At 50.1% G+C, this 13,090-nt stretch overlaps 1 protein-coding gene across 4 annotated transcripts; it reads left to right on the top strand.

Annotated features, from left to right (window-relative positions):
- The first annotated feature begins 32 nt into the window (after nt 1-32).
- On the top strand, nt 33-12,989 carry PRPF3 (pre-mRNA processing factor 3). Of its 4 annotated transcripts, XM_035890628.1 has the most exons (17): nt 33-134; nt 942-1,151; nt 1,756-1,937; nt 2,707-2,837; nt 5,970-6,116; nt 6,593-6,676; nt 6,787-7,007; nt 7,368-7,674; nt 8,606-8,772; nt 9,210-9,292; nt 9,876-10,019; nt 10,199-10,298; nt 10,800-10,913; nt 11,476-11,594; nt 12,179-12,262; nt 12,365-12,426; nt 12,748-12,989. In XM_035890628.1, the coding sequence occupies exons 3-17, from the start codon at nt 1,793-1,795 to the stop codon at nt 12,892-12,894; spliced, it is 2,055 nt and encodes a 684-aa protein (XP_035746521.1). In that variant the 5' UTR covers nt 33-134; nt 942-1,151; nt 1,756-1,792; the 3' UTR covers nt 12,895-12,989. The 4 variants fall into 4 exon arrangements, with proteins under 4 accessions (XP_035746521.1, XP_009633318.1, XP_035746529.1 ...); XM_009635023.2 differs by lacking the exon at nt 942-1,151 and having other exon boundaries at nt 36-134; XM_035890636.1 differs by lacking the exon at nt 942-1,151 and having other exon boundaries at nt 42-144.
- The last annotated feature ends 101 nt before the right edge of the window (nt 12,990-13,090 follow it).

Here is a 13,090-nt window from a genome sequence, read left to right as displayed (position 1 = left end):
CGGGAATTCGGCTGCGGGTTTGAGGCGGCCAAGCTGAAATCTTCCTTTCTTCTCCCTGAAGGAAGCGGTTTTTGTGGCCGGCAGCACCGCGGGAGCATCAGGTTCTCACCGCTCCGGGAAGCAACGTAAAGACGGTTAGTGCCTGTATATATATTTTTATAAATTTACATATATATTTTTAAAATCTCACGTGCGTGTTATTTCTCCACCGGGTTCCTTGTGGACTCCCTGTGCGTGCCCAGGAGCCCCCAGGGTGCTGCGAGCACCGGTGGCGGCGTTCCCTACGGAGGCTGAACGGCGTGTTTGCTCCCCCGCTATTCCCAGTGTTGTGCTCTTCTGTCGGTCCTTGTTAGATCATAGAAGCTGAAGGTTAAGATAGAGTTTGAAAGAAGCACTAATTATAGAAGTTCTGTATTTAATAGCGTGCGTGCACCAAGCTGTCAATGTGTCACTGTAGTCATTTATTATTTCCGCTTGCCTTGAACCTCTGGCTTTGGCCCGAAGCGTTACGTGCTGCAAATTCAGAACTTGTAGGTGGAATTCTATGATAATGTTCCTTTGGCCTGCATCTGATGCTGGTTTTTTAATATTATCTCTTGACAAACCTGCTGTAAAAAGTGGAAGGCTACAGAGATTTTCAGGGCCACCTTGTTGCTGCTTTAAACCTGTAGATTTACTTCTCTGAGCTGCTGTTCCCAGACCCCAAATGCAGAAATCCTTCGTTAGAATTGATGCCCAGGCTCTTAATTCTCAGTTTTAGCAATGATAACCATATTTAAAATAGACCCCGCGCTCACGTTGAGGCCTTTTCGCGTTGGGAAGAAATGCCCAGGTCAAACATATTTCCTTAAGAAGATTTTCTCCTGTTTCCAGATAAAGGAGACTTGGTTTCCAAATCAGATTAGAGCCCGGGCGCTAATTAAACATTATTGCATCTGCAGACTGTGACTGCGGGTGTGAGAACCGCTGACGATTAACGGCGAGAAATTTTTGCCTCGTAAAAAATGTAATTTTGAGTTCGCTGACAGCGGCTGCTGGTTTAAGTGGCGAACGCGGAGGCAGTCGGGCACGTGCTGAACTTTTAAGCATCGGTGAAGCGGAGCGTGCTTGAAGTAGTTTGTGAACCTCATGGGAAAGAGACTTAATTAAGGGTGAGCGGGCGCACGGGAGGGTTTTCTGCATCCGCTTGAAGTGGCGTTTAGCTCGCGTCGTGCGAGGCAGGCTTGCAGTCGCTCTTCTGCACCTATTGAGCGCAGACTGTGGGTCTTGAGGCGCATTAGTAACTGGCCCAGCCACAAAAAGAACCAAGAGAAGTTCGGAGAGAAGCCGAGGCGCAAGGGGACACCCCGAGACCAACTGTTCTCATCCCGTTTCGGGGGGATCCATCCGCAGAAGTGGAGCCTGGATGCGGGAGGAGCGGTACGGTGCTCGCTGTACGTCTTTCTGTCATCGGTGAGGGAAGGCTGGTGGGACATCGGAGGCGCAGGGCTTCCCCTGCAGAGTAACCTGCAAGCACCGTTTCCCTTCGCAGGGCTTGATGCTGCATCTTCTCCCCTCAGGTCGTGGGCTCCTCGCCCTTCCTCCACGTGTGGCTCGTCTGCTTTTAGCTTGAGTTTTAAAAATAAGGGAGCAAAACTCATCTCCGGGAGCTTTCACCGCTTCCGAGGTTTCTCTTCAAGGAGAAAAGCGCGGCACAGGGATAATCTGATACTTTAATTCACTTGTCTGTGGTTTTCTCATCCATCTTCTTTACAGGTACAAGCAAGGTAATTCAGTGAAGCTCCTGGCAAAGATGTCGCTCTCCAAAAGGGAATTGGATGAGCTGAAACCATGGATCGAGAAGACAGTGAAGCGAGTCCTGGGGTTCTCGGAGCCCACCGTGGTCACCGCAGCACTCAACTGCGTCGGAAAGGGCATGGACAAAAAGAAAGCAGCCGGTACGTCCTGCGGGCTCCGACCCAGACCCCATAGCCTTTTGTAGAGGTGGTCAGACCCCTTTGACGGAGAAAATAGGTGCACTCAAAGGCTCAAATCAGCCTTGAAATAGCCCCAAATCAGATTTAAACTCGCTCTCTCTATTCCCGGAAGACCGACCTAATGCTGAGCTGAGCGGCAGGTCGTGGTTTTGTCGCTGGTGGTGGCTGGCAGTGGCCGTGGGGAGAATGCCATCCTTGCAGGTGTGGAATCTGGTTTGTGTGGAGCTAGTTTTAGAAAACAAAAGAAAACGCACACCATAGCCCCCCCAAAACCTGGAAGCTCTCGAGCGTACATGGGGGTGACTCTGACTCAGCCTCAGTGAGGCAGGGGTGAGTGCGTGCAAATCCACGCGGGCAGGTGAGACGCGATCAAAAGCCTTGGAATGTGTTACAAAAACCGAGGAGGTAAAAATAAATGTAAGGCCTCTTTTTCTAGAGGCATCAAAAAAAAAAAATCAACCCATGGTGGGTTTTTTTGACCATTAGAGCCCTAATTATTTCTAGGCGAGGCCTGGACTGCCTTAATCCCTCAGAATTTAAAGCTCCTGACAACCGAATCCGCAGATCCCAGAGGCCTCTGGAGCCCCGTTCATACCCCTGCTGCATCAGTGGGGTTGAATTTCCCTTTGAATTGGTGTTTTACAGCTTCGTAGTCTCTGCCAATTCTCCGTTCTCCTGCTCATCCCAAGCAGCGAATGCTGCCGTTCACACAACTCCTCCTCTTTTCCAGACCACCTCAAACCCTTCCTTGACGATTCCACCCTGCGATTTGTGGACAAGCTCTTTGAAGCGGTGGAGGAAGGTCGAAGCTCCAGGCACTCCAAATCTAACAGTGACCGGAACCGGAAACGAGAACTGAAGGTGATTATTGATTGTTGATTGGTTTTTATTTCTGTCGTTTGGTGGCTGTGGAGGCAGCGCTGGTACCCTGCCACACTTTCCTCTTCCAGAGAGGTACATCTCGTAACGCTTAAAGTTCAAGAGAAAAGACCCTTCTCCATGATGAAGTGTGTGAGCCTTTACCTTTCGGTTCTCTTTACCTTCAGATGAGGTAGCGCCAAGGTGGAAGATTGGGCTTTTGGTTTCTTTAACGATCTCCGCCGGGCTTGCACAGCAGAGTGACTTCACAGGGCTCCAGCTCTCCGTTTCCTTTCAGAACTCTTTACCCTTGCGTTGGCAGTGCTGGGGTTTCGTTGGCAGTGCTGGGATAAGCGCTCTCAGCAACTTCCCGTTGCTCTTCCTTGCCCAGATGCGCCGTGTTTCACCCTCTTCTCTCCATCAGCAAGTGAGAGCGGGGCTCTGTGGTGGGTGATCCAGTGGGATTTCATTCTCTTTGTTGTTTTGTTTTTTTTTTTTTTCCCCCCCATCTGGAATCAACATAGGGTGCTTTTTGACAAGCCCCATCGTAGCACAAAGTTAATTCCAGCAGGGATTTAATAGCTTTCTGGTGTTTCTCCCATCTAACACTGGTCAGGGATGGTGGAAGTCTCGTGCATCCAAACCTGTTTTCATCTCCTTTCTTCTCTTGAAGACTTTACTCGCCATCTTCTGGAATTGCATTTTTTCCATCACTCGCGTACCGAGTTTAAAAGGGGCTACTCTCCCTGCTGCTCCTCGCTTACAAAGTAAGTTTTCCTTTTGCTTTTTCTGAGGTTCCTATTTTATGGCAAACCGTGTTTCTCTGTGACAGTTTTACTCAGCTCTTAACCTCTGTGAGCTAGAATAATTCTGTACAGGATTTGGATCTCTTCAGGTGTGTTGGGAGACAGCTGCTGTCGCTCCCTCTTTTCTGTTAGAACCTTGCTTTTTCTCCCGCTGTCTGGCTGAGGCTGTAACTGGTGCCAGGGAAGGGTTTTGGGTATGTTCACCAGTTAGGGAGCAGTACCTTAAAACAGCTTCCGTCCTGCGGAGCCGGTACAGCCTGAGGAGCCGCAGTGCAGCCCAATGTACCGATCCAGACAGGTTTGGGTTCACATGTCCCAGCCCCCTGAGAGCAGTGGTAGCTTGAAAGGACTTCAGTCTCCTGCAGCTTCCTTGGTCACAACAGAGGTGCCCATAAGTGTCTTTCAAATATTTCCGTGCTGCAGTTCCACTTTAATATGGGTATGGGGCTGGCACAGCCACGCGCTGGGCTGAGCTGCCACAGGGCTGTGAGAAAGCGAGGTTTTGGCTGCTCCTTTGACTTCTCGGGGAGACGGCAGAGAGGTAGGGACATTGTCAATCCCATCGCTGCTTGCTGCTTCGTGGTGGCAGGATTGCAGGGTGACTCTTGCAGCCCCATGGCACAACTTAATGCCTGTGGAATCCCACCTTTCTTCAGAAGTTGAATTCAGACTGTGCCCACCTTCGGGCTATCTCATCCTCATCTTCCTCGTGGCCATGGCCAGTGTGCTGCAGGACAGGAGGGAGCAGCAGCCTGTGCCAGAGGGGACTTTGTGCTGGCAGAGTGGAGCAGGGACGGGGCTGGGTGTGGAGTAGCTGATTCTTCTCCAGCGAAGCATCTGCCAGGGTGTCTCGCGTGACCACAGGTGGTTAACGGTGTTCTCAGCTACCCTGAAAGTAGGGCTGGGAAGCGGCAGAGCAGACCTATCCTCTTCTCTTGGCTCCTGGCTTGGGGACAGGTGTCCCGCCTGCCAAATTGCCAACCCTCTTTGGGTAATTACCTTTCTTGGAAGCCCTCCATCAAGATCTGGATGTGTCCTGACCCTGCTGTAACACGAGATGGTCAAGCGAGGTTGTCAGATCACAGTTGTGCTTGCAGGCTGTCTTCCTCCCCCACCCCAGTGCAGGTTTTAGAGTTGAATTTGTGCTCACGCACTTAGATCTTACAGCAACGAGCGGTGGATTAATTCAGAATGCTACTTACTGGTCGCGTTCGCTGTCTTCAGCGTGCCGCCTGGCCTGCCTTCTCTCTCCTCGGTTAACTCTCGTGGGGTAGGTCGTTGCTTGGGAAGTTTCAGGAACTAAAACATAACGGTTTACACACTTTATACTATGGGCAAGTCCTTTCTCTTGAACTTATAGGTTTTCCAAGAAGTACCTGTGTCTGGATGAGGAAGTGTCCTTGTAGAATATGAACCGTTATAGTGAAGAAGGGATTGCGACTAACGCTTACGACCGGTGTGTATATTTTCTTTTCAAATAACACCTTGACACACACACTTACAGTAACACAGTCGCATGGACAAAGCCAGTTTACCGTACACGAAACAGGCGCTGACTGGATGAAACCCGTGGCCGCAGTCTCACGAGCTGGGGCGTGCTTGAACAGAGCTCCGTGTAAAGCACACCTCGCCTTTTGTTTTGCAACCCTCACGCTGCATGCGAGTCCCATCAGCGTGGTTGTTGCTCTGCCTGCTCTCCAAGCTGCGCTTCTCTGGAGCGGCTCGGTTTGAGCGCGGCATCTTTGGATCTGAGCTGGAGTCGGCTGGGTTGGAGTGTGAGGGAATGCCGTGGGTGTCCCAGCCTGCCCTGGGTTGGGGGCTGCATCCTCCTTTTGGGGAGGACGTTGTAGAACAGCGCAGCTTCCTTGACCAAACCCTCTGAAGTTGGTGGAAGACATGGAAATCGTTTTAGCCCAGCCTGCGGTCTAGCTTAGGTTTTTTAGCTGACCTTTAGCTCAGGTCAGTTTGTGGGCAGGCTTTTTCCATCTCGCTGGGTAGCTGAGCGAGACCTTAAATCTCCTCGGTGCCAAAAAAACCCCTTTGACCACCTGAGAGAACCATGGTGGCTTTTACACAGAGGCATCCCTGTGATGTCTCCTGTCCTTCGAGCTCTTGCATGGATCATCATTGATGCTTCTCTGGTGGGGGACCAGGGCACAGGCTTCACGCGGGATTACCTGCGAGTGCCGTCCTGGAAGCTCTGAACCACAATGCAGTGCCGACCGTGAAGTGCCGGATCTGATCCGCGTGATGGTTTCTCGTCTTAAAACAGTGGCTGTGAGAACTCTTTGTTTTTAACCACAGCTTTCTCCTCTCCTTTTTACGTTAGGATGTGTTTGGTGATGACTCTGAGGTATCCAAGGAATCTTCTGGCGTCAAGAAGCGGCGCATACCGCGATTCGAGGAGGTTGAGGATGAGCCTGAGGTCATTCCAGGCCCGCCGTCAGAGAGCCCTGGGATGCTTACCAAGCTGCAGGTCAGTCTGCTGGGCTGTGTTACAAGAGCTCTGCCCTGGAACAGAGCTGCCCGTGCCCAAGATCTTGAATCCCAACATGGTTTGATGTTCACTTTATCTTAATTTATATCACAAGCTGAGCAAGTGAATGGCCAGTTGCTTCTGACTGTTCTTCGTTTGCTGCTGCCGTCGCCTGTGTTGGCTTCACAAGGCTCGCTGCTGCTCGCGCGTTAGGCTAATGATAACGTGAAGCCTTCGAGTGAGGAAAGTTTGGATGTTCTCTTGGCATAAGCTGGAGTAAATGGTCTTGGTAGCGAGTGCTTGCGCTGTTAGATTCCTTCTGTACAGCCGGAGGTTGTTGATTAGAGCAGTTTGATACAATTCTCTTCTCACTAAGCCAGCTTGCGTGCATTCGCAGCTCTAAAAGGGTGCTGGGGACCCCTTCTCTCCCCCTGATAGAGGCAAGAAAAACTCACTGTCCAGTTTTCTTTCCACAGATCAAACAGATGATGGAGGCAGCCACTCGGCAGATTGAAGAGAGGAAAAAGCAGCTGAGTTTCATCAGTCCTCCAACACCACAGGTACCTACAGGGAGCAACAGGCAAATCCTGTGGTCCCCATTTCAGCCACGACACGTTGACTTAGGTGTGCTGGAACAGGCACGTAACAAAACCTCTTTCTCTGTCAACAGCCAAAAATTTCTTCTTCATCCCAATCGGAACGTCTCCCCATCGGCAACACGATCCAGCCCTCCCAGGCAGCGACCTTCATGAACGATGCCATTGAGAAGGCCAGGAAAGCTGCGGAGCTGCAGGCCCGAATCCAGGCTCAGCTGGCCCTGAAACCGGGGCTCATCGGCAACGCCAACATGGTGGGGCTGGCCAACCTGCACGCGATGGGGATCGCACCGCCGTGAGTACCTGCCGTTTGCTGTGTAATCCTGATGAGCCTAAGGCCAGAATGCTGATGGAGGCTCTGACCAAGAGTTTCCTCGTGCTGTTAGTTCCCTAGAAGCGGCCTTAACGGCTGCTGAAGAAACACATTTTATATTAAAGAGGTGAAATGGAGGTTACCCCTTGCTTGGGCAAGACTCCCAACTTCTGAGCGCAAGATTTGAGTCCTTTCTGTGGCATAGTTGAGATTTGGCGTTATGAGGAGGCCTTTCACAAGTTGTGGGCTGGTTTGGTGCTTACCGTGGAAGTAAAGCTCGTGTTTCCTTTGAATTAATGCTGTACTCGCATTTTAATGCCATCTGTCTTGTCTTGCCACCAGGAAAGTGGAGCTGAAGGATCAGACAAAGCCTACGCCACTGATCTTGGATGAGCAAGGCCGAACTGTTGATGCGACTGGTAAAGAGATTGAGTTGACTCACCGCATGCCAACCCTAAAAGCAAACATCAGAGCTGTGAAGAGAGAGCAGTTCAAACAACAGCTTAAAGAAAAGCCCTCGGAAGATATGGAGTCGAACACTTACTTTGACCCCCGGGTCTCCATAACCCCAGCCCAGCGTCAGAAACGCACCTTTAAGTTCCATGAAAAAGGCAAATTTGAGAAAATTGCCCAGAGGTTGCGAACGAAGGTATTTGAGGTCTTGCCATGCTACCTGACAGCACAGAAGTGAGGGTTCGGTTCGGGATGGGAGTCGATTCTCCCCTCCTGGGATGTCGAGGGATGCTGTGTTGGCTTTGACTAAGGAGTTTTTCAGTAGAGTCACTTGGAACTTGTTGGAAAGGCAGGCATCCAAATCACAATATGTGTGTGGAAAGCGTTTTCTTACTGCTAGCTTCACTTGATGAAAGACAAAAATCTCCTTTTTTTTCTTTTTTTTTTTTTTTGGCTCTCTTCGATCTCTGCCCCCTGCCTTTTTTCCCCTCTCTTTCTCTCCAAGTGAAGCCTCTATTAACAGACTTGTCCTCAATGAATCCAGCACACAGGGACTATGAAATGCAGAGTGGCCACCAGGTTGCCCTTAGGCTGAGCCTGTCCCCTTGGTGTTTTAAGCCTCTTAGCAAGCTTTTTCTTTTTTCTTTCTTTTTTTTTTTTTTTTTTTTTTTTTTTTTTTTTTTTTTTTTTTTTTTTTTGACAAAAGATTGGAAATTGCCAAAGAGAATAGGTGGTTCTCTGGCCGCGTGTTCTTTCCACAGAAGTGATAACCCTAGAGGTGGAGATTTAAAGGAATCTCAGTAAAATGTCCAGGTTCTTGGGGAGAAGGGGAGAGAGCAGCTTCATTAGACAGAAAAGTCCAGGGATGTGATGCCTAGGGAGACATTCCTTTGGGATTGTTCTGTGCTCCTAGAAGGCTCAGTAATAAGAGCAGATTTTTTGGCCAGTCTGCGAGCTTCTGCAAAAGCACTCCGCTGTCATGTGCTGCGTGGTTTCTTCTGCGGTCTGCTTCGGATTGTTTTATAAAAGAAAAATAAATCGGCAGGTGCATACATACTGTGCTTTTCCTGAAGGTTGTGCTATTTTGGAATGACCTTTATGTGCCTTTTTCCTCTCCTTGTTCTCAGGCTCAACTAGAAAAACTGCAGGCAGAGATCTCTCAGGCTGCCAGGAAGACAGGGATACACACTTCCACCAAGTTGGCTCTTATTACCCCAAAGAAGGAGCTGAAAGAGGGGGAGATCCCGGAGATAGAGTGGTGGGACTCCTACATCATCCCTAACGGCCTTGACTTGTAAGTAGTTTACTTGCCAGGTTTTGATCATTCTGCTGCAGGAGGAAACTTGGGGGTGACGCCATGGTCTGTTGAGCGCTTGCTGCTGTAGAGTTCGAGGGATTTTTTTGGCCCATAGTTGCTGGTGTGTGAGCATGGGTGAGCATTCTGTACAAGTCTCATTCATGGCAGAGTTGTGGGAAGCCTGCCTCCCAACCATGAACTGTGGGTGGATATGGGGGAGACACCTACATGTTAATATGACGTTGCTGCCTGTCTCCTTCAGCACATCAAGCTCAGATCTCTGCTTTGGGAAGGGATTTGTGCCTGTCACGTACCCCCTGTGGCTGGCCCAAAGGAAGCATTGGGGGTTTTGGTTTTTTCATGGCTTGTGTTGAAGGGAACGCAGGAATTCACGCTGGGAGTTTTGCATTGACGCCCAACTCTTTCCTTTCTAGCAAAGGTGGAACGTCTTCAAAGAGAGACGAGTACTTCGGGATCACAAACCTCGTGGAGCACCCAGCGCAGCTCAACCCACCAGGTACAGCCCCAGTTTTGGTCAATTTTCCTGTTAAATTGGACACAAGCTACCCTGAGCAGCTGGCGCTTGGTGGGGTGACCCAGCATGCAAGCCCCCACTTGCAGCACTGCAGCCCAGCGTTTCTTGTCCCTGTGAGGAGAAGAAATTGTGCAAAGCTAAGTCTGAAAGCTCTGCAAAGATAGCTGAAATTGGGAGGGAGAATCTCTGACCTGTTTTTGGAAACCTGATATAAAACCAGTAGCTTGCTTACCCATCAATGGCCTGCTCTGTGCTCTCTGGTTTAGCAGTGCAGACATGAGGTCCTCATCTCCAGCAGGTTGGTTTTGACCTTCTTGCGCTGAGGAAGGGATGTAAAAGAACCACAGTCATTTTACTTTTCAGTAAAATAAAAAAAAAATATCCCAAACCTGTTTTCCTGGTTTGTGGTTTGGTGGAAACAGCCTGCAGCGCTGCAGAGGTCGGGTTTGTCGATAAAGTGTGGGTATAACGGAGCGCGGTACGGGCGTAATGGTTGCAGGCAGTATTTTCCCTTGCTTCTTCAAAAGCAGATTGATGTTTTATCTCGCTTTGTTTCTCTTCCCAGTGGACAGTGACACACCTGTGACCCTGGGTGTTTATTTAACTAAGAAAGAGCAGAAGAAATTACGGCGACAGACTCGGAGAGAAGCCCAGAAGGAGCTTCAAGAGAAAGTCAGGCTGGGCCTGATGCCACCACCAGAGCCCAAAGGTAAATGATGGCTGCGGCGGGCAGGCTGCGAGCAGAGCTCCAGGCTAATGTGGGTCCATAGCCATCAAAGTCGGTTTATGAGCCCGCAAGCATGCGTGGTGTTTCTGTGCTTTACCGTTACGACAAGCCCCCGTGTCCAAGAGGAGCCCCTCACAGCCCTTCTCCCATTTCCCTTGCAGTAAGAATTTCAAACTTGATGCGAGTACTGGGGACGGAAGCTGTTCAGGACCCAACAAAAGTCGAAGCTCATGTTAGAGCGCAGATGGCGAAGAGACAGAAGTAGGTGGCGCGTTGTACCGGGGTTTTTTGGGGTCATTTTTAGCTGGATTTAGTGCTGACACTGCATTCATTTGTAGAGAACAAAATCCTTGAACTGATGCAGCAGAGCAGAAGCAGTGATTTTCTGCCTGTTGCTCTTGTAGCCTATTTCAGCTGCCGAGGCCTGGGAGGAGCTGGGTCTCGGTGATCAGCTCTTGCCGCTGGAGAGCGGCCTCGAGCCCCATATTAAACGAGTTTCTTACGATGATGATCACAGTCGCAGTTGTTACTAATGAATGTTTTTGGGGAAGAAACCGAGGATGAATTTGGACTGGTGACTGGATTAAAAAAGCCCACGTGCTTTTAATTCAGGCAGGTGCAGGCAGAAATGCGGGCAGGACTCACAGCTGCTTTGGGATCTGTGGAACATAGTGCTTAGGAAAAGAAGGCTCCATTTTGATGCCGTAACGGGTACGCCGTAGGCTGCGTTTTGCTTATTGCTGCGTCTCTCTTTGCATCCAGAGCTCACGAAGAAGCAAATGCTGCGAGAAAGCTCACAGCAGAACAGCGAAAAGCGAAGAAGGTTAAAAAACTGAAAGAAGACGTTTCGCAGGGAGTTCACATAGCTGTGTACAGGTGAGTGTCGGGCTGGGCGCTCCGGGCAGATGGTTCACCATATGTCTCTGTCTAAATATGCCTGACAAATGCCCTATAGAAAGGTGCTGATGGAGAGGAGCAGCCTTCAGTAGTGGCACTGTGCACCCCCTCATCAGGTTTCCATCAAGCTTTAAAGAATCCTGGCTTGTAGCAATTACGCTGTCCTGAAAGAGACGTCCATGAACTCTGCCCTTAACTCCTGTTACAGCCAAGCACTAAAAACACGTGTCAGGTTTGGAGCATTTCAGCTAGGATTGAAGTTTCTGATGAGGAGAGCAATTTCCTGGCTGTCAGAGCTAACCTGGCTCACTGGTGTCCAGAAATCAGGGAACTTTCAAGATCTAAATAAAATTAGAATGGGAAGGGACAGACACAGTCCAATAACAAACGAGGTGTGAGTAAAGCCCCTGAGGAACTGGAGGGGAAATGCTGGATCCAGTCAAGGCAGGATAGGGAGCTCTTACAGCTGGTGATAACAGTTCTGTTTTCCCACAAACATTGGGTTTGTGTTGTTTTCTTTTTTTTTTTATCCTATCCTTAGGGTCAGAAACTTGAGCAATCCAGCAAAAAAATTCAAAATCGAGGCGAACGCTGGCCAGCTGTATTTAACAGGCGTGGTGGTTTTACACAAAGATGTCAACGTGGTCGTGGTAGAAGGAGGTGAGGACTCGCGAGGCGGGCTTTTGGTCTCGGCATAGCGTTCAAAAGCTTGCCTCTAGTAAAAATCACCATGAAAATTGTTGGCTGAGGGTTACGGAAGGACAAGGCTGTTTGAAACTCCCTTAATTACAGCTCTAACGGGGTTAGCACTGACTGCAGAGTGCACTGTAATCCAGTTAGAAAACCTAGCGCAGTCAATGTTGAAGGGAAAAGCATTTGATCCAAATCCTTGATGCTCTGAGCGGATGCTTGGAGCAAGGAGAGCCTCAGCACTCAGTCTGGCGCAGTTCCTCACTGTTTGCGTGGTTCTAAGTAGTTTTATGAGGTGTTGAAGAGCCTGTTTGGCAGCAGGAAACCCTGAGGTGGCCGAGAGCTGAGTGCTGTGCCGAAGGATGCAGGAAAGGCTTGGCCATCCCAAGGGTGTTGGTGCTGGCTCGGCCTGGCCACGCTTCACTTGCTGCGCCTGGTCGGCTGGGCATGCTGGGAAGTGTTTGTGGGCGTCCTTTGGCTTCTGCTGCTTTTTAGAACCTCCTAAAAAGGTTAAAGGCCTCTTTTTGTGAATGTTGAGTCTCGATTCTCCCCAGGCCCGAAAGCACAGAAGAAATTCAAACGTCTTATGCTTCATCGAATAAAATGGGACGAGCAAACATCGAACACAAAGGGAGAGGGTAAGTGTCAACCTGTGCACGGAGGGGTGGTGAAAGCAGCTCTTCCTCTGCCTTCAGGACTAAAATTAGCTTTATTGGTTGGGTTGTTTTTCTTTTTTCCAGATGATGATGAGTCTGACGAGGAGTCCGTTAAGAAAACAAACAAATGCTCTCTGGTTTGGGAGGTGAGTCGTGGGTGTAGTTCAATACTTAGGCTTAGGCTGGAGGGAAGCGAGCCCTGTCTGACAGCAGCTGAGGCAGAAACCGCGTTCTGAGGCGCTGCATCGGAGGCAAACCTGCTGCTCTGACTCTTCCCATCGCGTTTCTTGAGCTGCAGCAGATCTAGGAGTGTCTCCCCTGCACTGTCCTTGTGCAGCGCTCCCCCTAAGCATGCGTCAGCCTGAAAAAATATTTATTCCTGGGTTCCCCTGAGTCGCTTGGAGGTGTGTTTCCCATGACTTTCCCTGGGAGATGGGTCGGAAAAGCATCCCTTTTCTCCTCCCCAGGGCACAGCGAAGGACCGCAGCTTCGGCGAAATGAAATTTAAGCAGTGCCCCACAGAGAACATGGCACGGGAGCACTTTAAGAAGCACGGCGCGGAGCACTACTGGGACCTGGCCCTCAGCGAGTCCGTGCTGGAGTCCACAGACTGAGGTGAGGGGGCCGCCGCCGCCCCCTCCTCACACCACAGCCCCCCCGCCGGATCTCGGGCAGCCCCCTCCTCCCCTTGCTCTCCCCAGTGCAGTGATTAAAGACATATTTTTTAAAACAAATCACCGTTACCCTCCTTTTCGGGATAAATGCCTGTCCCTGGGTTTTGCCTTTGCTGTCTGTGGAAAGAAGGGCGGC

The sequence above is a fragment of the Egretta garzetta genome, unplaced genomic scaffold, assembly GCF_000687185.1.
Source record: "Egretta garzetta isolate BGI_Z169 unplaced genomic scaffold, ASM68718v1 scaffold350, whole genome shotgun sequence".
NCBI lineage: Eukaryota > Metazoa > Chordata > Aves > Pelecaniformes > Ardeidae > Egretta > Egretta garzetta.
The sequence above is the reverse complement of the archived record's forward strand: the minus strand, read 5'-3'. Positions and strand labels throughout refer to the sequence as shown.

Excerpts from the sequence above, each read along its gene's own strand:
- PRPF3 (XM_035890628.1), top strand. The coding sequence starts at position 1,793 with ATGTCGCTCTCCAAAAGGGAATTGGATGAGCTGAAACCATGGATCGAG. Across the intron at positions 6,117-6,592 it reads GGATGCTTACCAAGCTGCAG|ATCAAACAGATGATGGAGGC; the intron begins GTCAGTCTGCTG and ends TTCTTTCCACAG. Across the intron at positions 7,008-7,367 it reads GCGATGGGGATCGCACCGCC|GAAAGTGGAGCTGAAGGATC; the intron begins GTGAGTACCTGC and ends TCTTGCCACCAG.